The sequence below is a fragment of the Lepidochelys kempii genome, chromosome 2 (assembly GCF_965140285.1).
Source record: "Lepidochelys kempii isolate rLepKem1 chromosome 2, rLepKem1.hap1, whole genome shotgun sequence".
Taxonomy (NCBI): domain Eukaryota; kingdom Metazoa; phylum Chordata; order Testudines; family Cheloniidae; genus Lepidochelys; species Lepidochelys kempii.
In genome coordinates, this window is record NC_136381.1 from 206,529,298 (window position 1) to 206,552,070 (window position 22,773).

General features: G+C 38.8%; 1 protein-coding gene across 3 annotated transcripts in view; it reads right to left on the reverse strand.

Moving 5' to 3' along the window:
* The window catches only part of CREB5 (cAMP responsive element binding protein 5), a 355,582-nt gene that overhangs the window by 64,246 nt on the left and 268,563 nt on the right, over nucleotides 1-22,773 (reverse strand). For all 3 annotated transcript variants that reach the window (XM_073333614.1, XM_073333612.1, XM_073333616.1), the window contains 2 exons: nucleotides 21,843-21,969; nucleotides 20,034-20,144 (listed from right to left, as the gene is read on the reverse strand). In XM_073333614.1, coding sequence (XP_073189715.1) covers nucleotides 20,034-20,144; nucleotides 21,843-21,969 — 238 coding nt within the window. The remainder of the gene's footprint in view (nucleotides 1-20,033; nucleotides 20,145-21,842; nucleotides 21,970-22,773) is intronic.

Genomic DNA, 22,773 nt, shown 5'->3' on the forward strand with positions numbered 1-22,773 from the left:
AACAAAAAAACATCAAAAACAGACTCCAACGAGAGACTGCTGAATTGGAATTAATTGGCAAACTGGATACAATTAACTTAGGCTTGAATAAAGCCTGGGAGTGGATGTGTCATTACACAAAGTAAAACTATTTTCCCATGTTTATTTCCGCCCCCCCCCCGGCACTGTTCCTCGGACATTCTTGTCAACTGCTGGAAATGGCCCACCTTGATTATCACTACAAAAGGTTCCCCTCCCCCCGGCCTCTTTCCTGATGGTAATAGCTCACCTTACCTGATCACTCTCCTTACAGTGTGTATGGTAACACCCATTGTTTCATATTCTCTGTGTATATAAATGTCCTCACTGTATTTTCCACTGAATGCATCCGATGAAGTGAGCTGTAGCTCACAAAAGCTTATGCTCAAATAAATTTGTTAGTCTCCAAGGTGCCACAAGTACTCCTTTTCTTTTGCGGATACAGACTGACACGGCTGCTACTCTGAAACCTGCCATCATATACCTGTACATCATAGATATATACCTAATGCCTATGCTCTTAATGAGTCCATCCTTCTACAAGGGCAGGGTTACAGTCCCTTTGACAGAGGATAGATCTGTGATTAAACAATACTACATCAAAATTTTCATTTTTGATGGAATTTTTCAGGGTTTTTTTGCCCCTGATGAAAACTGAATATTGACAAAAACATTTGTTGAAAAATTGAAATACTGATAATTTCAAACTGCTTTAATAGATTCTCATCATGTGCACAAATCTTCTACTAAAATCTTGGGAAAGGCCCTAACTGGAACCTGAATCTGACTCAAACTTTGGGTTAATTCTGGTCCAGATCCAAAGTCTGTGGTTTTGGCCTCTGTCTCTACAGTATTATATTCTCATATATATAGTCAACCCCTACCTTAAAATTTCAGAGTCTTTTACTGCATACATTCTGTTTATGTCAGCTAGTTACATAGCATGTATGGGACAAAAGTGCTTCTTGGTAAGTCAGCAGCATAAACAGGCAGGGAAGGACACACTTTATAACCTATGTAGTTAAGAAGTCATGGCCATGTCAGGGGGCTAACATATTATTAACATAAATCATGAATCTGGAGATCTAGGTGTAAATGCTCCTAAATGCTGATTAGGTTAAAAGTAAAAATTAGTTTTTTCATCCTAGACGCAATTTTGAGGACACTGTAAAACCACTACCAAATTCAGCATGAGTAGTGTCTCTGTTCTGGTGTCCACAGTTCAAGAAGGATGTTGAAAAACTGGAAAGGATTCAGACAAGACCCATGAGAACGATTAAAGGATTGGAAATAATGCCTTACAGTGATAGCCTCAAAGAGCTCAATCTACTTAGCTTAACAAAGGAAAGGGTAAAAGGTGACTTGATTACAGTATGTAAATACCTACATGGGGAACAAATATTTAATGATGGGCTCTTCGATCTAGCAGAGAAAAGTATAACATGACCCAATGGCTGGAAATTGAAGCTAGTCAAATTTGGATGGGAAATAAGGCAGAATTTTTTTAAACAGTGAGAGTAATTAACCATTGGAATATTTTGGTGGATTGTCCTACTGACAATTTTAAAATCAAGAAAGAGATGCTCTAGGGATTGTTTTAGAGAAGTTCCATGGCCTGTGTTATACAGTAGGTCAGACTAGATTATCACAATGGTCCCTTTTGACCTTGGAATGTATGAATCTGCTGAAGTGAGGCCCAGAATTGGAAGAGAAAAGGTGTTGCAGGTTAGGATAAATACACCTTGGCACATTGTACCCGCTCTTGCCTACACTATAACTATTAGATGCTCTTAGTCCTTTGCTTTCACTCACACTGAATTCATGCAGACTTTTAAAACAAGCCAACCTATCAACCACACAACAGATATAATGGACCACCAGGAATTTTATTCTGACAAGTGTGCAACTTTATTCATCTAATAGTCATGCTCCTGAAACTGAACCATAGAAAACTGAGAGTAAAACCCACTAAAATGCATATACTTATTTTTTCACTTATTCTTCTAGACAACACAGGAAAAGAAAGAAAATACAGAAAAGTGTGCAGCAGTACCCACCAATCTAAAGCACAGGCACAGAGCTCGACTTAGTGCCAAATTACAGTGACATGCTTCAGTACACGAGTTGCTTACTGTTGAGGTTTCATTTAACCACGCTGCTTCTAGAGGCTGTCTGAGCTACAGATTCCTCTTCAAGAATACAAAAGCAAAAGGTATGAAGTCATTGCTCAAGAACGAAAGTGTGTCAGCAGCACAGGTTGCCTGGTGATTTGCTGAACTACTCTGCCAGTTGTGATTTTTCTACTAACTTAACTGTTACGGGTTTTAGTAACAAAGCATCCACTTGGTCAAGCAGCATATACTCCCTCATTAACGTAATCTCAGTCAGAAAGATATCCCTTTACGAAGACCTTAATACCTTGGCTCTCAATAAAGAAAATTCATATCCCTAAAGATTGTTCAGTATTTGCAATAATGACCACTATTATTTGGATTTGTTTTACTTTTCCATTATTACAGAGGTGACAGGTTTTGCCAATAATAAAGTGTTACAGTTATTTTGTCTCAGTGCTCCAAAGCAATCTACAACTCTTGTTATTATAACAGCCTAATTATTAGTATTAAGCAAATGTTTTCCTAGTGCACACAGCCATCTGATAAACTATAATTTGTGACCAGCCATTGTATTTAGTAATAGACTAACATGGGGGAGTCGGAATCCATTAATTAGCTTTGGCATAAAGCTTTGGCATTCTGTGTAACAGAGCAGAGACTAATGTGAACATTGTACTCAGGGCGGCTCCCACATTGGGATCCCAATGGATTCAGCTGCATCTACAAATACAGGCCAGGAGTCTTTTCTTTGCACAGTAGCAAAGCCATTATCAAATCAAAGGGGTGGCACTTGTAAAGGAAGGATCATATCCTACCAATCAGTATGCACTCCACATCTCTGATTTTTACATTATTTCCACACCAAATGGGATATGCAGCTACTTTATTTCAATTATATACCAATAGCATTCTCTGATCCAGAAAAATGCATTGTAACAGCCTTTTGAGTGAGATGCAATTGAAGAGGAGGGAAGGAGATGCTTATCTACTAAACTGGGGGTACACCTAAAGATGGTGTGACACCTCATTAAAATATGGCTATATTCCCAAATACAGCAAGTTGGAATTGAGGAAGTGCATGCATGTCCTGTGCCCAATACCTAGACTTTTAAATAGAAAATGGGTAAGTCCCACCCTAACTGCATTTTCTATATGCAGTTCCCTGTCTAATATAACTCAACTGCCCATTTCTGGCTTCTCCTGGACTGATTTTATCTGATTTTATTGTCTCCATCCTTAATCTTTCTTCCTTATTCTACATTTCACCTTTAACACTCAGATTTGTGAGAATTGCCAACACAGTCGTTTAATTTACTAATTTAAGTCTTGATTCAGTAAGGTAATCAAGCACTAGCCTAACTTTGTATGCAAGTAGTCCCATTGAAGTAAGCAGCAAGGCTCTTATTTGGATAGTTAAAAAACAACAGATGATGTGCAAGCTACCAGGAACAGGTAATATTAAAGATTTACTGCTGTATCCATAAATGTTAGTCACCAGTTTAATAAAAGAATAAAATAAAAACAAACAAAAGGAAACAAACCAGAGAAGCTCTTTCAGGAGCAAAGAGAATTTGCTAATCATGCAGATGTTCCTTGGTTTCCCTGGACCGTTTAGCCCAATCTAATTAAAAAACCTGCATCCAGTGGCAACCAGAAGGCCAACAGAACTTGAGCACTGGTGAATTTTTTCAAGAGACAATTTTCTTTTTTAAAAATGGAAAAGAGATAAAGGGCCTGATCCAAAGCCCATTGAAGTCAATGGACAGGCTCCGACTGACTTCAATGAACTTTGGATTAACATCAGAGTATACTCAGCACTATGCCACTAATACATGAGGTTTCAAACATACCCTAAAAAGTCTCAACAAAAGCAGGCAATGACTCAAGCAGTTCAAACAAAAACGCCAACTCTCTGAACAACTTAATGAAACTGTTCCAGGACATTCCAAAATGTAGAAGTAGCTTCACTTGAGTTAAAAAGCAAGATCAGAGTGTCAGAACCCTGGTGTTGAACGCTGGTGTGGTGGCTCTCTAGAAGGCCCCCCAGCCTCTGCGCCACAACGTACACTGAGCCATCGCACACAAGCAACAGCCTGAGTGCTCATAGCCTGTGGCCCCCGAACAGCTATGCTGATTGGCTGGACAGACAGCACACTCATTGGATACCTGGACTATATAAAGACCTCAACACAAAGAAGCCACCTTCTCTTGCTACCTTGTGTAACTTTACCTTGCTACCGCACCACCTCGCCTGACTCTGCCCTGTTGCCTCACCTGATCCTGCCTTGCAGACCTTCCCTTACTGACTTGCCCATCATCGCCTTCCTAAACCACTGACCCAATCCCTTGGATTGGAGCTCCTTGCTCCTGATTCTTGTGAGCGCTCAGACCATTGCCCCAGACTGCCTCTGATAGGGGTTGACCGACCAGCTACCCAATCACCTCCACAAACTTGCCCACTGCTTTGGGCACTTCAGCCATTGGGCTTCACACTGACAGCACTCATAATTGGCTCCAGGTAAGTTCAAAAACTGCCCCCAGGAAAGCTCAAAATGACTCCAACAAAGCTCAAAGGCCACTACAACAAAGCAACCCAGAGCTGTGAACCTTAAACAAAGTAGAGATGTTTTACAGCTCAAGATCATATCCTCTATGTGGAAAAAAACTGACCGCAGAAGAGGAATCCCTGCAAATTTTCCATCACAGAGTTTCCACCAAAATATTCTGTGAGGTTTTCTTTGGTTGTCAGGGGTTTGGACTATAATACAAAATAACCTTAGAGAATGTGCATAGTGCATCCCTCGTACTTCCTTCTCTAGTGCCTGGACATGCCTTCACCTCCCCGCCTTCCTCTGAATGGATCTGTGATCTTGCAGAGAGGTAAGGGAGTAGCAGAGGCAACTGATGATTCTTTTTGAATGACCAAGGAAAGGATCAATGCACAAAGGTGCCCCCACAAACAGTTCCAGGGAGCAATCTGGGCCCAAGGTGTTTTGTTAACAGTTGAATCAGGAATCTTTAACTTCTCCAATACTATTGGGATCTCTGAGTGCAGGCTGCAGGGTGTGGAGACGACGGACTATCTTTACCTGGACAGTGTTGGAAGGTCTTGGTCCTGTGAGTGTTACTCATCACACACCATATTGTGAGATCACAAATATATTTAGTCAAATTGCATAACATTTTGATAAGTGCTAGAAATGGAACATGTTTGGTGATTTTAGAGTCAATCTATTTAGTGTCATTGATTAGCACTAAGATGCTATGGAGTCACAGTGATAGGTGCCTTAGAAAAAACCTTAACTAGACAGATGCCAAAAGTTAGCTATACAGTGAGATAAACTGGTAGGTGTCTAATAGAGACACGAAGACAAAGGCAAAGTAATATCTTAACAACAGTGTTATAAGTACAGGGCCAAATGCATCCTTGGGGAAATTCCACATACTCCCATGAAGTTACAACAGGGAATAACTGGGACCATTACATCTTAAATCATGAGGACTATTTGTGGGTTTTCCGTATTGTTTTCATTAAATCTATTCATTCTAGCATTAGGTAAGATTTTATACAACCATTTCAGAATTAAGTTTTCCAAAAGCATTTAATGGATGTGTCATTTTCAAACAACTAGGATTGATTTGTGAAACAGAGGCTTCCAAAGCATCCATTCTTCACTCTCTGGCCTGAATTGTTTTGTTGCATTATTATGTGCTGTTAAACTGCTGCTGCCTTCCCACCCAAGAGGAGGCTGCATTTCAGAGCTAGAAGAAGTGATCTCTAGACAGAGTTTGTAAATCAGTTTCAAAGGTCTGCCTGGTGCTTTATGCTCTTTGGATGAAAGATGCTATAGAAAAGTTAATTATTATTACTAATATTATACTTCATTCCTTACATCTGGGGTGTATTTATGGGTACAGAATAACAAATTGTTTAAATCATGCATCTCTGACTGTGCCTTGCCTCTATAAGGTAAAAAGCAGTGTTATTACCATAGTCACATATGAAATGATACATACTATGAAAAGCTCTACCTAGCAAAAGCCCTCTGAAGCTCTGCTACAGCTGCTTATTTTAGGCATTAGAAATAAAAATGCCAGGCAGAGTACTTGCGCCTCAAGCTATGGGAAAATCCAGGATACAACAGCATTAAGTCCCCCAACTCTGAAAGGGGAGGTTAGCTAAGGATGCCTGTGTGACCACAGTCTGTGCCATTTTCTAGTTTCCAGAATATAGGAGTTGGTTTGACATTGAAAGGCTTTGTAAAGGTTGGTCATTCTCTCAAACCTGACACCAGCCATAAATCCAAGTAACTATGCAGCCAAGCACTGGGTGTTAGTTTTTTTCCCCAGGATGAGATGAGAACACATATGAAACAACACACTTAGACAGTATGGTATTATTTACTTACAGAAGAGTCAAAGAGATCAGTTAACAGCCTCAGAAATGATCTCAAGTATTTGAAATTGCAGTATATTGTAAGAAAGCATGGGGAGAGGAGAGTACAAGTTACACAGCAGTGAGGGGAAAAATAAAAGATTGCACTTGTTTTTAATAAAGGAAAATGAATCAGGCAAGTGTTCAGAAATAAGTTACTGAAGCTGTTTTATAAACTAGGTTTAAAATCTCTTAACGGCATTAGCTTACCTTCTGTTGTGTTTGAAGAAATATATCTGAACCAGTAACATTCTCATGAGATTTCATTACTGAAAAGGCTCATTAGAAAGGGCATTAAAATACTAATTACCTCATAAACTATTTAGTGTGTACCCACTGGGATAGTACTTACTAGTGCTCAAGCTCTTCATAGATCCAACTAATCAATTAATGCTCATTACAACTAGAAAGAGTATGCAGACTGCACCATGCAGGAGAAATAAATAAGTCAGAGGTTAGCTAAGAAAGTGAGTTGGCTGTAATAGAGCCCTCCTTTGTAACACAACTGTTGTCTGCTACAATTTAATTTTAATCAGCCTTTCTGGTACTTCTGGTAATGTGACTCTTCCTGCCTTAAGAATCTCAGCTATTGCTATTGCTTCTTAAGTACATAATTTATTAAGGGAGACACACTGAATGGCATGTGGGGATTAAAGTGGGCAGGTATAGTATTCACTAATGCCATGCTAATGTTACATATTGTGGGTGTAACGAGAGGACGAAGGAGGACGAAGCCATGCAGTACAAGTTTTCTTCCACATATTCAGACACAAAACAGTGTAAAAGTGGCAACAGCGTGAATGAGAATCAGACCCAGGAAATCTAACGTACAATAGCAAACTTCCAATATTGTGTGCAAGTTTTGAATCTAATATTGTAAAAATGTACATGCCTTACCACTGCCAGAGCGGTGTAAAGGGGCCATAGCGTAAATGAGAATCAGGCCCTCTCTCTATATCCTTTTAGAATTACTTCATAAAGAAACTACAAAATTCCATCTCATATTTTTAGAACTCTAATGTACAGGGCAGCTAAAGTCATACTTCCACTCAGAGAGGAGAAGTGGCCTCATGAGAACCCTCCAATACTTACCTTGGCAGCCAGGGGTCATCTGCTTGGGTGGGAGGGTCGGACCCATAGCACTCTTCTCCTGCCACACATGCAATCCTCTGCTGGGGTGGTGCCAGTTAGCGCCCCACCCCCCAACCCCCTGAGCTGTTAGTGTTAACACTCTACTGATATAAACTAAATAATTGGTTTGGGAATTAACATCCCATTGAGATGCACTGGGCTGATCATACTCTCACAGCTATGGTTTCAGGCTGTCTGCAAATTCAGGAAGATAACCGTGCACTGATTATACTCAGGTCATGACCTCAAACTTTCTTTCATAACCATGAGAGAAACAAATATACTTTTTTTTTAATGAAAGCTGAGATTCTGATGTGATCACATGACTCCAGGAGCTGGGGATCCCAGCATGGAGCTCTTGTGGCTATGCGTTAAACTGGCCCAGGTTAAAGGGATGTAGGATCTAAGCCTGACCTATAGGGTCCTCCAAAAGACCCAATTGCAGCAGAAGTGCCTTATTTCTGCTTTGAAGCGTTCACAACCCTCTATGTAAGGTAGTGTCATGTCCCAGGGTTGGTTTCACTGTAGGAATCGGTGGGACAAGGAAATGGGTTGTGGAAGTGAAAACTGCACAGATTCACCAGACTATAACATGCTAGAGTTGAGGGAGTATACACCATACCTGAGCTGGTTGCAGTAGTGACCAAGGTGGGGCTGCACATGTGGTCTACCTCTGCATTTCCTCTCCCCTGGATTGCCATAGCTCTGTGCAAAGCCATTTTACATGGGGCTTTGGGGTACATTAGGTGATCCCTAAATCTACTGAGATTAATATAACGACATCCTGAACCTTTCGGTATCAGAGAGAAACACATTTAATTTTTAAAGTTTTAAAATGGAAGAGTCTACCCAATTTTCTGAAGTGACAGATCCCAGTGTTCTTGGAAGTCTCCATAGCTTCTAGTTTCATCACAGGAGCAGAAAGTCTCCCTTATGAATTCTCTGTGAGCTGATGCATATATTCACAAGTTATTTGCATAATCCTTAAACTCCCTCTGGGAATCCTTTATTCAGCTACCTAATGCAAACACTACTTAGATCAAACTTCCCACAACTAACACCATTTAGAAGATAGACAGTTCAGCAGAACAAATTGGTGCAGCAGAACAAATTTCCCATTGTTGATGTAAATGGAAGTCACTCCAGATAGATGTTAATAAGTGAGCTTTAGGTAATACCCGTTGCTTTTCAGTTATTGATCCTCAACATTCTAAAGTGTTTCATGAGATTGAAATGCTTTCTTAACAAAAAAAAAAAAAAAGCACTGCCCAGATAAATAAAAAGGCAGAGATTATGTGTGTTTATACAGATTAAGAATGTGTAGCAGAAACACAAGGAATGAATCATTCTGGAAAAGAAGAATATAAAAGCAGCCATTTGAGCAGCAACAGACTTGGTTTAAGAAATACACACAGCTCTTCAATTTATCCATTCTTAAAATCTCAAAACTCTGTCTCCTGTTAAAATGAAGCTTTGAGAATTCCCACATTTTAATAACCTCCCTTTATTAAACCATGGCTTTAGCAGGACAGTCTACTTAAGAGAATCCGAGAAGATAATGTACACTCTACTTATGAAATGAGATAAAGATGTTTGTCGCAGGAACTCAAATATGTACTCTCTTCTCCCTCACACACACACACACACACACACACACACACAGATGCATCATACCAGCCTACCGAACTGCTGTACATGGTTATCAGATCAGAAAGCAAATTGGGACTTCACATTCTTATCTCTGTACTTAGCACTATGTTGGCAGCAAGAATAAAGATCATTCTGAACCTTGTCCTAATGAAGTCTGTGTCTCCATTAGTAGGAGAATCTAGGTCTATCTTCTCCACAAACATTTTTGCTGAACCACATACAGTACAAAAAGTGGGCTCTAGACTGAACCAATAACGATGCTAAGTATGTTGGAAAAAAAATGTGAAAAGTTGGCACAGGGCAGCTAATGTCATACTTTGGTATATAGTAGTGTTCTGTCAGAAGCCAGACATATTAAAAATATTTATATAATTTAAAATAATTTGTACAGGTCTAGTAAAGACTATTTTAGGCTTTAGTACATATTTAAACATTTGTTTGATCCCACCAGGCTTCATGTGCAACCTTGGCACTTGAGGGCAGTACTGAGGACATGCCATTACTAAATTTTTCATATTTGTGTGAGTGTGAACCATAATAAAAATATCACAATATTTCTTGCAAACTTGAAAAGCAGCACTAGATTACATATGTATTTCCAGATGCAGAATGAAGAATGAACTTTGTGTATATATTGAGAGGTGGCTTTTAGGTTAATTTAAACATTCCAGAATAATATAGCTTAGATGTAACAGTTTGAATTATCCAAACTTTTCAGAGAAAGAGCTGGCAACTCTTGGCTCAGAATCATTATTCACCAGTACAAATACCAGACACAAAAGAGACAAATCTTTTCTGAAACTGTCCAAAGTTACATATTAATTTTTAAATCTTTTGATTGTCTATTTGGAATTGCACAAATGTATTTATTTTGAAAGATCACATAATAAAATATATGAAATAATGCTGAAAATTGTGCAGTCAAATAATATTTATAGAAGATGATGGTAAAATATCAATGCATGAAAAGAAAAGACATCTAAGCAAAGTGATGCCTCCAAAAACAGAGCAAAACGTTAAACTGCATCCTCCTAAAGTTTGTTACAGCCAGTTAGAACAGAGTCAAAGATGTCTTCACTGCACAGTTAACCCAGGTGTTTGGTGCTGGGGCTGAGCACCCAGGTTAGCCTAGCCCATGTATGTGGGTCTCCATAGTAAAGACATACCCAGGTTACTGTGTATTTATTGTTTCTGTACTTCTCTGTGTGCGTGTCTGGGGGCGAATCCTATCTTTCTTTGTGCTGAGAGGCTCCAGGATTCTTTCCCAGTCAATTGTGTCAATTGCAGGAACCTTGGGAGGTTAAAAACATGAGCCAGTCCTCAGCTGATGTAAATCAGCATAACTCCATTGAAGTCAATGAAGCTAAACCACTTTCCAGCAGCTGAGGAGCTGGACCATATATTTTTTAAAAATATTCCTACCCTATGTCACCAACATCACCTCAGATTCTCAAAATCAGAGGAATCAAAAGACTATTTTAAACTGTTTATGCTGCTTGTTTCCTTTTTTCACTCTGTTTGGAAAATGAAAACAAACTAGCCCCTTTCACTTTTGTATCTAGTCAGTTTCAAGGTAAGCTCTGAAGTGACAGCACAATGTTGTAAAGTTTGGGTTGCAATGTTACCAGGAAATGGTGGTCGTTTTTGTTTTTTGTTTCCAAACTGTTTCCCTCTATTGAAAAATAAAATTCATGCAAACATTTCTATTTGTCTCCGTTTGTGACATCTCATTTTTAACACAACTTAAATATGGGGCCAAAGTATACCTGACAGTATCCCTTAACTTGGATGCATGAAGATCTAAGAAGTGGAACTTAATTATCAACAAAAGTATATCCCCACTGATAGTATCTAACTAATCATCTAGTAAAGCTATCTTAAAAGAACAGCTTTATTTTCTAACATTTTCCAGTGTTAGAATTGGTTTCAATAGTGTGCATAAAACTATATATACAAAGAAATTATACACATATTGGAAAAAAGGAGACTGACTTAATCAACTGTTATTCTTAAAGGACTTAGGGCCATTCAATCAAGCTTCCTAAGTACACCAGACATACCCTTTACCCTTCCCCTACAGCACTAGAAAGGCATGGGGCACCCAGACACTAACGATCTGAGAGACATACTGCCAACTTTCCCGGAGTCCAAGGCACCAGCTAATTATATGAAATGAAGCAAATTGTAGTTGCCTTTACCATAACAGAGGCATGACCTACCAAAGCTACAGTCCCCTGCATGCTAATAAAATGCCCCTAATAAAGATGAGAGTGGTTGTTGGTCACAATGTCACTAGAATTCTCTAAGCAACGCTTTGACTCCCCCAGAGCTCGGCAATGAAATACATTACACTATAGGTAGGATACAGAATCCTAGAGGATGTAACTATCTACACCACAGTCTGCCTGAAACACACATTTGAAAACATTATCCATGGCACTTCATAAGCTAAGATCTCAGATAAACATTTAATAGGCCAATGTTTTGCTAGTAAAAACAGCAAGTGTAGCACAGTAAAGTTTGCTACATTAGTGTTTCCAGGGTGGGGGACCTAGTCTGTCCAAGGCATTTCAAATTACCTCCCTTGATAACTGGCTGAACATAAATGAGAAAAGCTGCCCTACTGAACATCTGGAGGACAGTCTGTAATCCTCTCACTTCTGGAAAGTGTCACTGTCCGTATTTGAAAGAATCAAACTAAAGAGGGGTAGAAATGTATGAATGTCCCTTCAAACTTAGCTTCTAAGCTGTATATGAACTGTGACCCTTAACTTACAATAAGCCCCACAGGGGTGTCATTCTGAGCCTTGGTAGAGTTCATTGTGGGATGGGGGCTGATATTTGCAACTTCTATTATCTAACTAAGTAATCATCCATTTACATTCTCAGTGCCTAAAGAAATGGCCACGGATGGATATGCACACTAAAACATTTGTTATTTCTAGAGAAACCTCAAATATTAAATACTTTTATATTGCAGGGGAATGGGTCTGAATCCTTGGATCCTAATACCTTCCTCCTCTGCACCCACCCCCTGCAATTTCAAGTTTGTGTTACGTTCAAAACTGGAAAGAAACTATTTTCCAGGATTGGTCTGGATGTGGCTGAAAATAGGTGCTCTCATAAGATTTCAATCCAAAATAGTGGAACCCGCAGCATCAGGAAATCTGATCTCACAAAACTTTCATCATTGAAGATGACCGAAATCTCACAAGAACTAATCTATAACATTTGTATCTTTGAGCCAAAATCTCATGAAAGCAGTTTAGAAGATTTCAGTGCTATTGAATCCAAACTGAAGCCCCCACCTCCATTTGGCTTTGACCCCCAGACCTACTCTGGAACTGGATGTGTAAACCGTCTCCTAAGCCCAACTCTGCTGATAAAATACAAGACTTGTGCACATATTAACTGTAGGTAAATTCTATCCAGAGCCAGTCAAATGATCTGATAGACAGAGCTCAGAGTTGGAAGCCAGGAACTCCTTTTTTCCCCATCTCATCTCTTCCCCAATAGGTTGTCTGCCCCTAGGCAACTCAATTCACCTCTCTACCTCAGTTCCCAAACTACAACATTGTAACAATATTTAATTACCCCAGATGAAAATTAGTTAATATTTGTGCAGAGCTTTGAAAATGTAAATGGTACATATAATAATAGGGAGAGAGACGAGAAGGGAAAGCCTAGAACCTGTACATAGTGAAGAAAAGTGTTTTCTAACTTGCTGTTTAACATTAGGATTTGTTTACAGTACAATAAGTTTCCTTGGCTGATAAAATCTGAAGCTGTTCATGTTGTATTAAATATCTTCCCTTGCCTCTGAGAGGATTTATGTTGTGAGGAGACTTACTGTACATCCCAAGTGAATGCCAGACTTCGGCAGATCTGCCCAAAGTGCAAAACAACTTCCATTATTAGTGACTCTTGCAAAAATCTTGGAAAGTGAAAGCTGTACAAATTCCAAGCAAAAGACTGAAGTATATCTCTGTGACGCAGAACTTCCCCATAACACAACAATTTTTTTATAATTTCCTTTTTTCCTGGCTTCACTGACACAAGGATTTGCTTTTATTTGCTCCAGTTCCCACAGACACACAGATAGACACATACATAAGTTTACATGAACAGGACTTTGTCTGAAAGGGACAGCTCTGAATCAGACTACCACAGTCTATACACACACATGCATCTGACATAAGCCTTTAGAATCCTACAACAAACACAAAAACAAGATCCAGCAGCTCATGTGTTTGGCTAGATGCTAGATACAGCACGCAAATATTGGGATTGTATTTCATTTATTGCTATGGTTACAAAATCAGGGTGGACACTGAAGGAAGACAGAGAAAGAGACACAAATCTGCAAAGACAGTAAATCCTATGAGAAAACAGATGGGGTGGAGAGAGGGAATAAGAGAGGGGAGGGAGAGTAGTTAGGATGGGGGGGGGAGGAGACAGAGGTCATTTCAACACCCAGCTGAATAAAGACAAACAACATAATAAAAATCCAAGCTCTTCCAGTCAAATAGTCAATAAAATCACTGCAGATAAAGTGACACAAGAAAGAAAAATGCTAAGCATCACTATAACTTGTGGCAACACTTTGTGCACACCTGGTAAAAGCGAGATTAAATATTCAACATGTATTTATAGCCTGTATGACTAACTAAACTGGCTCCGCAATTTCATTCGTCAAGCTACTGAGGGCTTAAGAAGAATTAGTTTCTACTGACTTTAGTTCAATAATGCAGCATTTAGGCCTGGTGGGCATATGGTCTCATTTCAGTGCACAAAATAAAATATGGCTAGCTTTACCCATAGTTTTATATTACGCATGGTGTTAAATATTCCAAGGCAAAGCATACATACCCGCTACAGGAAAACCTACTGAATTTTGCCTGTAGAACTTTTTAAATGCTAGAGCAATACCGCATTGAAAAGTTGGCTTTTCATAGCTTAAAATGAAAAGTCATTATAAGAAGAGATATATTTTCAGTAAAGTCAGTGGAGAATTAAATGTGCAATTCACGTAAACAACTGCAGAAGTGGCACACTTCTTAACCTTTGAACTACCTTGAAAATGTACCATGTAATAGTTTATGTCAGGATCTTTCTACAAAGCAAGACATCATTTTACACTGCTGTTTTGTCTTGCTTAGATTTCTCTGCTAGAGTCTGAGGGGGCATGTGAAAAATTGTTGTTGAAGGCTTGGCAGAGAGAAAACATTTTTCTTTCCAATCACTGACACTGTGCCAGTGTTTAGAAATGTTTACATCCATGAAAGAATTTTTATTGGTCCATTAAGGTGATTTTAGTCCTGGTGGGTTCAAACTTAGAAAGCATAGGAATCCACTAATTTATTATTAAACAATTTCCTTCAGTATTTTTGCTGTGCTATGGAATGTTAACAGTAAAACTAGAACTTTAATAGATCTGTTCCTGCAGGTACTCCCCATGTCAAACTCCCACCTGAAGTCAACATGGAAAAATTACAGTACTGAGACCAGGATCTGTCCTTTGCTGTGCTTTCCTTTTCAAACAATCTCCAGAGACCAGCCATGTCCCAAGATGTTACTGATATCATAAGGAGTTCTTGTTTCCATGTTCAAGAGTAGCTACAATGACCCAACTGAATTAAGTGCAGAAAACATCAGATGAGAGAAAGAGTGTTAAATTAACATTTTTTCCACTTCGCTTAATTGGACCATCATAACTCCTTGTGGATGAGGAAACAGGTACTATTTATGACATCTGAAGCAGCATAGAACTTAATAGGTCCCTCAGAAAGCCAATATGTAAGTAAATGGAAGCTACGACTCCTACCTTCTCAGCTGATCTTTCTCAACATATTTGAAACTCTGTAGTTATGGAGAAACTGTACAGATTCAGATCTGATAGCTACACTGAACACATAGCTATCCGGACCACCACAAGACTGCCGGAAAGGGGGACTTATCTACAACTGGGCTAAGATTTTCAAAGCCACATAGAGGATTTAGATGTTCCAGTTCCATTTCCATTAATTGCATTGGGAACTGGATATTCAAGCCTTAGGTGGCTTTGAAATCTCAGCTCTAAAATGCAGAAACTTTGTAATATTTTCCATGTCTGAAGAGTGTCACAATTTATGTCCTTCCTCTTCCCCATAAGTTCTCAGAGATTTCTTAGATAAATTATATCAGACCCAGTTAATATGGTTAGTATTGTCATTATAATTAGGAACATGTTCATTATCGGCTTATTGGGGTTTCCTTTTCTAATATATTATGTACGTACTTTTCTTATCGGATAAAAAAAATCATGTAACTTTTTAGATCATTACTGTTTGCCCTACTAATGCTTACAGTGCACTAACACTAGTGCTGAACTCCATAAAGATAATACGAAACTGTTAGGGAAAAAAAGGCCACTGAGGGTATGTCTATACAACCCACGAGAGTGAATTTCCCAGCTTGGGTCAACAGGATAGTGGGTCTCAAGCTAGCGCTATAAAAATAGCTTTGAAATTGTGGCGTGGGTGAGAGTTCAGGCTCTCAACCCCTCTCCCCCCCCCAACCCAGATTCTGCCAGGAAAGGGAGGCACAAATAGTATATTTTATTTTGGTTTTGTAAAACCATTGAAACGTTTTAATATGAAAAATACTGAAAAAAATCATTTTAAAATCAGGGCATTCTTCATCCTCTACTCCAATTCTGGCATGCAGCAAATATTCCAGTAAAGTCACAGAGTCAGAGATTATGCTTTGCATCATTTGAAAGTTTGCATTTCAAGTTTTCATATGGTATATATAGAGTTAGTTCCAGCTCTAAGAATTCTTGTGATAATGTAACTCATGCCCACATGGGGGGACAGAGTGCCTCACCATGTGGGCATGAGTTGCATTATTGATTGATGAGTCTGCTACAGCCTTAGCTAAGAGCCAGAGGCTCCTATACTAAGCTTCAGAGGTCCCAGGTTCAATCCCACCCAGTGACGACCGGGGTCTGTCGGTGTTACAATAGCAGCTACCTAAATCAAGTTGGAGTTGTAAACTTTTAGAAATCTGATTTTCAGACTTCCAATGGGACAATGCGTACTACTCATTTCTGAGCTTGGTGGTTCACAAGATATCAGAACTGGGGCTAAGCAAAGGTTTGAATACGACTGTTTCTAAAATTGCAAACTCAACTAGCTGCAGGTATGGTACGTGAGCAGCTAATGTGATAGTAAAGACGGGGCAGGCAATTCAAGGTTCATAATACCTTTAGTGTATTTAACCACATGTTCACATGCTAGACATACTCTATTCACTTTTACCTAGTAATTTTAAAGATACATATTACTTCATTAGGAGGGGAAAATGTATAACATCAGTGCTTGCTGGGGATCACGGGGGTTTTAGCTCTGAATCTAGCAAGAAAGTAATACTGATGTAGAGATTCAAACATTCATTCATTAACTGAGACAGTTACAAATCACCATGTAATATGCTGAAGGAAAGATATATCATAAAACAAACTGTAAATTTTTGTGATTATAACTTAAATCCATTCTGGTTTATTAGGTACAGCAGATTAATATTTCAAGCAATATATTTTAATCTAAAGAAAAATTTAAAAAATCTAACATTAGGTCACTGGATTTTGCATCCTTTAAATGGCAGGAAGAAAAAACTGATTTAAAAATTATACCCTCGTTCCCATTTCTCACAACAAACTGACTCTGGAGAAGTTATCATGGTGAAGTTCTTTGGATTTTGCCATCTATACTGAAAAGTCTCCATATATGCTATTTGTTTATGAACATTTATTCTACAGGAACAAGGTAACCACTTAGAGACCTAAACACCGTTATGCCTAGTCTATGGGTCATATCCTGCTAGTCCCATGTAAGGCAAGAGGGATTTGGATTACATCTATGTCTCATATCTGAAGAGGAGTCTACCATGGAATCTATTCCGCCACTTTGTGTTGGGGAGTAAACAGTCAACTATGTAGATTAGTGCTGATCCAACTGCCATTGACTTCAGTAGCTGTTGGCTCAGACCCAGTCGCTAGCACTTCTCCAGTTACTATGGGCTGCTTCAGTGACTTTTGTATAGTATATGCTATGTATATAAGTCACAGAGTGCAAAATGGCAAAATGGCACATATGTGGAGTTGGATGCATCATTGATAACAGCATTAACTGTGAAGAAATCTGAAGTTCATTCTTAACATAGGGCTCGATCCTTGGGGATGCTAAGTGCTCTCACATTCCACTGACTTCAACTTGCAGGAGGTATTCAACACCTCACATTTGCAGATCTTTGAATAGGAAGAAGATTGCAGTGTTTATTTATAAGAACAAAGAACAGGACAGTGAAGAATGAAGTTAAAATGCAAATTGTCAATTCATTAACTAAGTCATAATGAATGTTTCTCTCTAAATATTTCCTATGGTTTCTTCCTTTATTCTATTTTTTCCTGGAGATTTATATTCATAATGGGTGAATGAAAAGGGATGTTATGTTATATGTGTATTTTCTCATGCATTCATTTTATTTATGTTAACTGCAACATATAATATAAATACACAATGTGAAATATTTACAGGAGTAAATTTTCAAAAAGGGAAGTTTAGGGTCTGTAATTGGTGCCTCTGTTCTATTGGTTCATACCTGTGCTGCTGCTTTTCTAAGAGAGGGGGCAGAAAAGCCCATAGAAGCAAGGGAAAGAGGCATCAAGAGTTCTTTGGGCAGTATTTTGTTCTGTAATGTCTTGGACCCGTTATCAACTCAGACTGGGGAAGATTTCACAGAGCAATACCTTTATGTATTAGAGTTCGGGACAAAACAAGTTGCTTCAGATTAAAGAGATCTGCTTTAAAGTGTAATTTCTGATATTACAGCACAGAATTCTCATCATATGTACCAATAATTTAATTTTGTTTTAAGTAGCCTCACAATTTCAGTAAAAAAAAAAAAAAAAAAGCGGGGGTGGAGGGGGGGAGAGGAAAGGGGGTGGGCAGAAACTTTAGTCTCCAAAACAGATGCCAGTTTTGGATTTATTCAACCAAGGAGTATTTGGTTTGGCTTAACATTGCTTGGGTTGAAAAAACACATGCCTATTCCAAAGAGATTTAACAAGGTCTGCTGCAGATGCTGTTGCCATTTGGCATGTCACTGTTACTGTGTGGCACAGAAAGAACTCTAGACCACAGATTTTGCTTGGCTGAAGTAGCTAGCATTTTTGGCTACATCTGTTCTTCTGGCCAACTGGCTGCATGTTTACAGAGTGTGGTTGTAGATGGGGTGTTAACAAAGCTTGGGTTAACAGTCTAACCCAAACTAATAGTGAGGTGAATGTGTGATCTATCATGACTAAGAAAATAGAGACAGGAAAACCTTGTATGTTTTCTGGTCCTAAACTGTATACACAGAGGGTTTCTTGCACATACTGTACCAACTGACAGGTACACCTTTTCCTTTGCCTTGGGATGAATGACAATTGTTTTACAAACAGACACTAAATCTACTAATCAAACTAGGAAATATAAACATGTGGTGGTTTAAGGCTATATGAGACATTCAACTTTGGGGGCCTGAGTCTCCTTGCTCATGTGTTACACTTTTCTACTAGGTTAGTCTCTAAGGTGCCACAAGTACTCCTTTTCTTTTTACTTTTCTACTAGTGTAACTCCACTAACTCCAATGAGCTCATTCCTGGTTTACATGGGGATGAAAGGACAACCAGGCACAAAGTATCTTGAAATGGATCCACATATTTAATGTGTCAACCTGTGACTTTACACTTACAGCTGCCATCAAACAATTATTACAAGACTGAAACAAAATGTTAATATTTCAATTATAATGTAAGCATATGTTGATGGGCACAGCTATGGGGTATTATTACTGTATGCTCCTCTGGAAGTGGATGTATGGGGCCCAGGGACTTACAAACTCAATGCTAATGGCATTCACACAAATAAATCCTCTGCACACTACAGGGGAGATTTAAGCGCACAATACACACATCACAGTAACTTCAGGAAACATTAGAAGCAGTGCTTAATTTGTAATGAAAGAGGTGCCAGGGCTCAAGCAATTTTTTTTCACTTTCATATCTGATGCAGCAAGCCTAGATTAAGCACTAATTAGAAGTAACTATTTCATTTAAAATACTAAATCATTTTTGTCCAAATTATCACTTTATCAGTTGCTCTAACCTCATCAGCTGCACTCAAGAAAAAAAAATATAATCCTGATTTTCCAAGCATTGTTCAGTTTGTGCCTCTAACACTGTTCTCTGACATCACCCCTGTTTGCCACATGCCTACCTAGAAAAATCAGACAGTATGCCCGTGCCCACCACACCAGACCCCTTTACTCTAGTGTTTGTTTACTTACAATTTTTTAACCCAAGCTGCAGACACCATCACAGAACCAGCTAGCCTATTTGCTGATTTTCCACACATCTGCACCAACATTCCTATTAAACATGGTAAGGATCAGATGGTCCACTCTCTTTAAATTAATCTCGCCCAGAGTCAATGGAAACTGGTAACATCTGAAAGTGCATGTATGCTGACAGCCAGTTGCAGGCATGGATAAAGATCACATGATCCATGACTAAGAATGAGGTAAGCTATGCCTGCCTACTGCTCCAGGTAACTGCTGTGTAAAAACAATATAAAAAAGGATTTGTAATTGTTTCTTTTTACCATTTTGGCTTCTGAATGCATTGGAGGGACTTGGGGCGATGCACACGGGTTATTGAGATTTGGGCCTTGCATCCCCATGATACTGGAGTTCATTGACATTTGTCTCTCCATCTTTAAAAGGAAGAAAAAAAGAAAAACAAATTAGACAACAAAATAAAGTCTAAAAACATTTTCAAGGACATATGTTCAGTTTCTTTTCAAAGGGACCCAGCTTTATTTCTTTGAGTCATCCCTCAAAAAACTGTTTTGTGAACTGCTTATATTTGCTTATTCTCCAAATTTGTCCTACAAACGCTGCTTTTCTCAAAAGCCATTCAAAAAAAGAGTTTCTTTTCAAAACAAACATATCAGCCACCCAGGTTTGAACTTTTTTTGTAATGATTTCCCCCCTTTTAGTATAACAACACTCTGAGTTAAGTGGTTTTAAAAGCATCATTGTATAAAGTTGTGGCTTCTGCTGTCACTGCAGCCCAGCTCAGCTTGTTGAAAACGTAAATAAAAATCCATGATCTAGAGTGTATGGAACAGGAATTGGGTTCTTTTTTCTTCTCTGGGACTGCTCAATCAAGGGGAGTTTTTCATATATCCCAGGTCATGTTAGTGCAGCTTTGGAGTCTAAACAAAACAAAACAAAAACACCCTACCAACCCTTTAGAGCTCTTCTTGCAAGCTAAATTCACTACACTATAGTACCCTGACAAATTCAAAAGACAGTTGGAACAAGGAGAATTTACTATTTAAAACTGCTTCTCTCTAATGTTTTCAGTGAAAAGAGATATGGTAGGATTCAATGTTTTATTCCATTTAACAACAGATGACTGGATTCACTCCTGTGGGTGAAGTAGGAACAAATTTGCACCCCCTGAACCTGAAAATAAGCTGTACTTTAAAGGAATATTCACCCCACTGAGGGCTCCTTGGGAGTTCTCCCATGACAAGTACTGCCACACTCTCATTTCTGGAAGACTTAACACAGACAAGAGCCCAAATCTGCCAGGTGAATTGCCCAAAGTCCCATCATTGTTCCACCATGCACAAAACAAATGGCATGCTCTTCCCTTCCCAGAGGTGGAGGAGGATACTTTTATTTTAGGAACAGCACAAACATTAGCTCTCAGACAGCCTTGCAAAATGAACACATTCAGCACAGTGAAGTATGAGTGTTTTATTTCATTATTTCTAACCTTCCTCATTAATTTCTGCCGTTTGTCTCCCAAAACTTTTTATATTAACAGGGCTGCTAAAATACTATGAAAAGTAGGGGCTGCATCTTGCAAGACAGGTAACTGAAGAATGGGAGCTGAGGGCAAAGGCAACCATGTAGGATTCGGTCCATATCTACAGCAAATGACTGATTACTGGTTCTGAAAAATAAATCACTTTCACTTCTTATTGACTGACCTCCTCACAGTAGGTGAGTAATTATTTTGAGATTAAATTGGCATCATGCATGTGCTTTGTCCAGTAAGGGCCCAATTCTAATCTCACAATTGTGTAACTCCATTGCCTCTAGTGAAGACGCTGTTGATTTACACCAGTAAGTAAGATCAATATCAGGACCCAAAAAACTCTAATAAAGAATAAGAATATGTGATTCTAGAATGTGGTTCAAATCAGGAGTGGTTCAAATCAGGAGACCCTCTACTGGAGTTAATTGAGTTACATCTGTGTAAAACAGGCATAATGGAGTGCAAAATGACACAAAACTCTGTATTCTCTATTTTGGATCACTTCATTTTCACTGTGTGCAGTGAGGTAGATCTTTGCCCCTGATAATGCCTGATACAGTATTAAAATAAAATAACTTACTGGCATTAGTACTGCAGAAGATCCAGGCATGGTAGGATTGGGCAGGGTGCCAGGCATAGAGGCAGGCATGGGCTGTCTTTGTCGGTTGTGTAGGTGTAGTAGTGAAGACAGAGAACCTGGGACAGGCCTAGGAGAAAGGAGAAAATGGTGTCACTGTCTGTGGAGGCTAAAGCAAGCTCGACAGTCCCAGACATTTCTATCACAAACAGCAGTAGACAACTATATAGAAGTAGAAGGTAGAGTATTAGTGCCACTGTCTGTAGATCCATGTAACAGAAAGTATTAAGGAAACGGCAAGTAAAACCCAGGTCTGATTTCCTTTGATATTTCTTAGTGAATGCCCTAATTTGCTTTACTTCCTGGCAAGTATGATATAGACATTCTATAGTGAATGCATTGTTATAAATTCTGCCCACAGACACAAAACAGTGCATGATAGTCTATTAAACATGCATAAATTAATAGAAATCTTATCACCTATAAATTACTTTAATTTGAACATTTTTCACTACTGTATATACACAGATATATCTTCTGCAATAAACTCCATTTCCTCCTTCCAAAGCAACAGTCCTGATTTTACTGGTTAATTTTACTGATTAATTCTCAGAGCCAGATTAAGGGGTTTATAAGGAAAAAAAAGGAGTGAAAAAAAGCAGAATGGGTTAATGTTAGCAAAAGGCATTAAAGAGATTTAGAAGGGTTTTTTACAAATATACCAGGGGAAAATAAATATTAGAGGGAAAGCAGACCTATTAACAAATGAGAAGAATCATTAAATGAATGGATTCAAAGATAGCTGGGGTACTGAACTACTTTTTAATAACTGCCTCTAAGAAGAAAAACATTTGGGAAGTCATGATTCCCTTGAAAAGGGAGGGAAAGTGAATGATGTGAAGACAAAATCGGGCAGTCTAGATCATATGGAGCC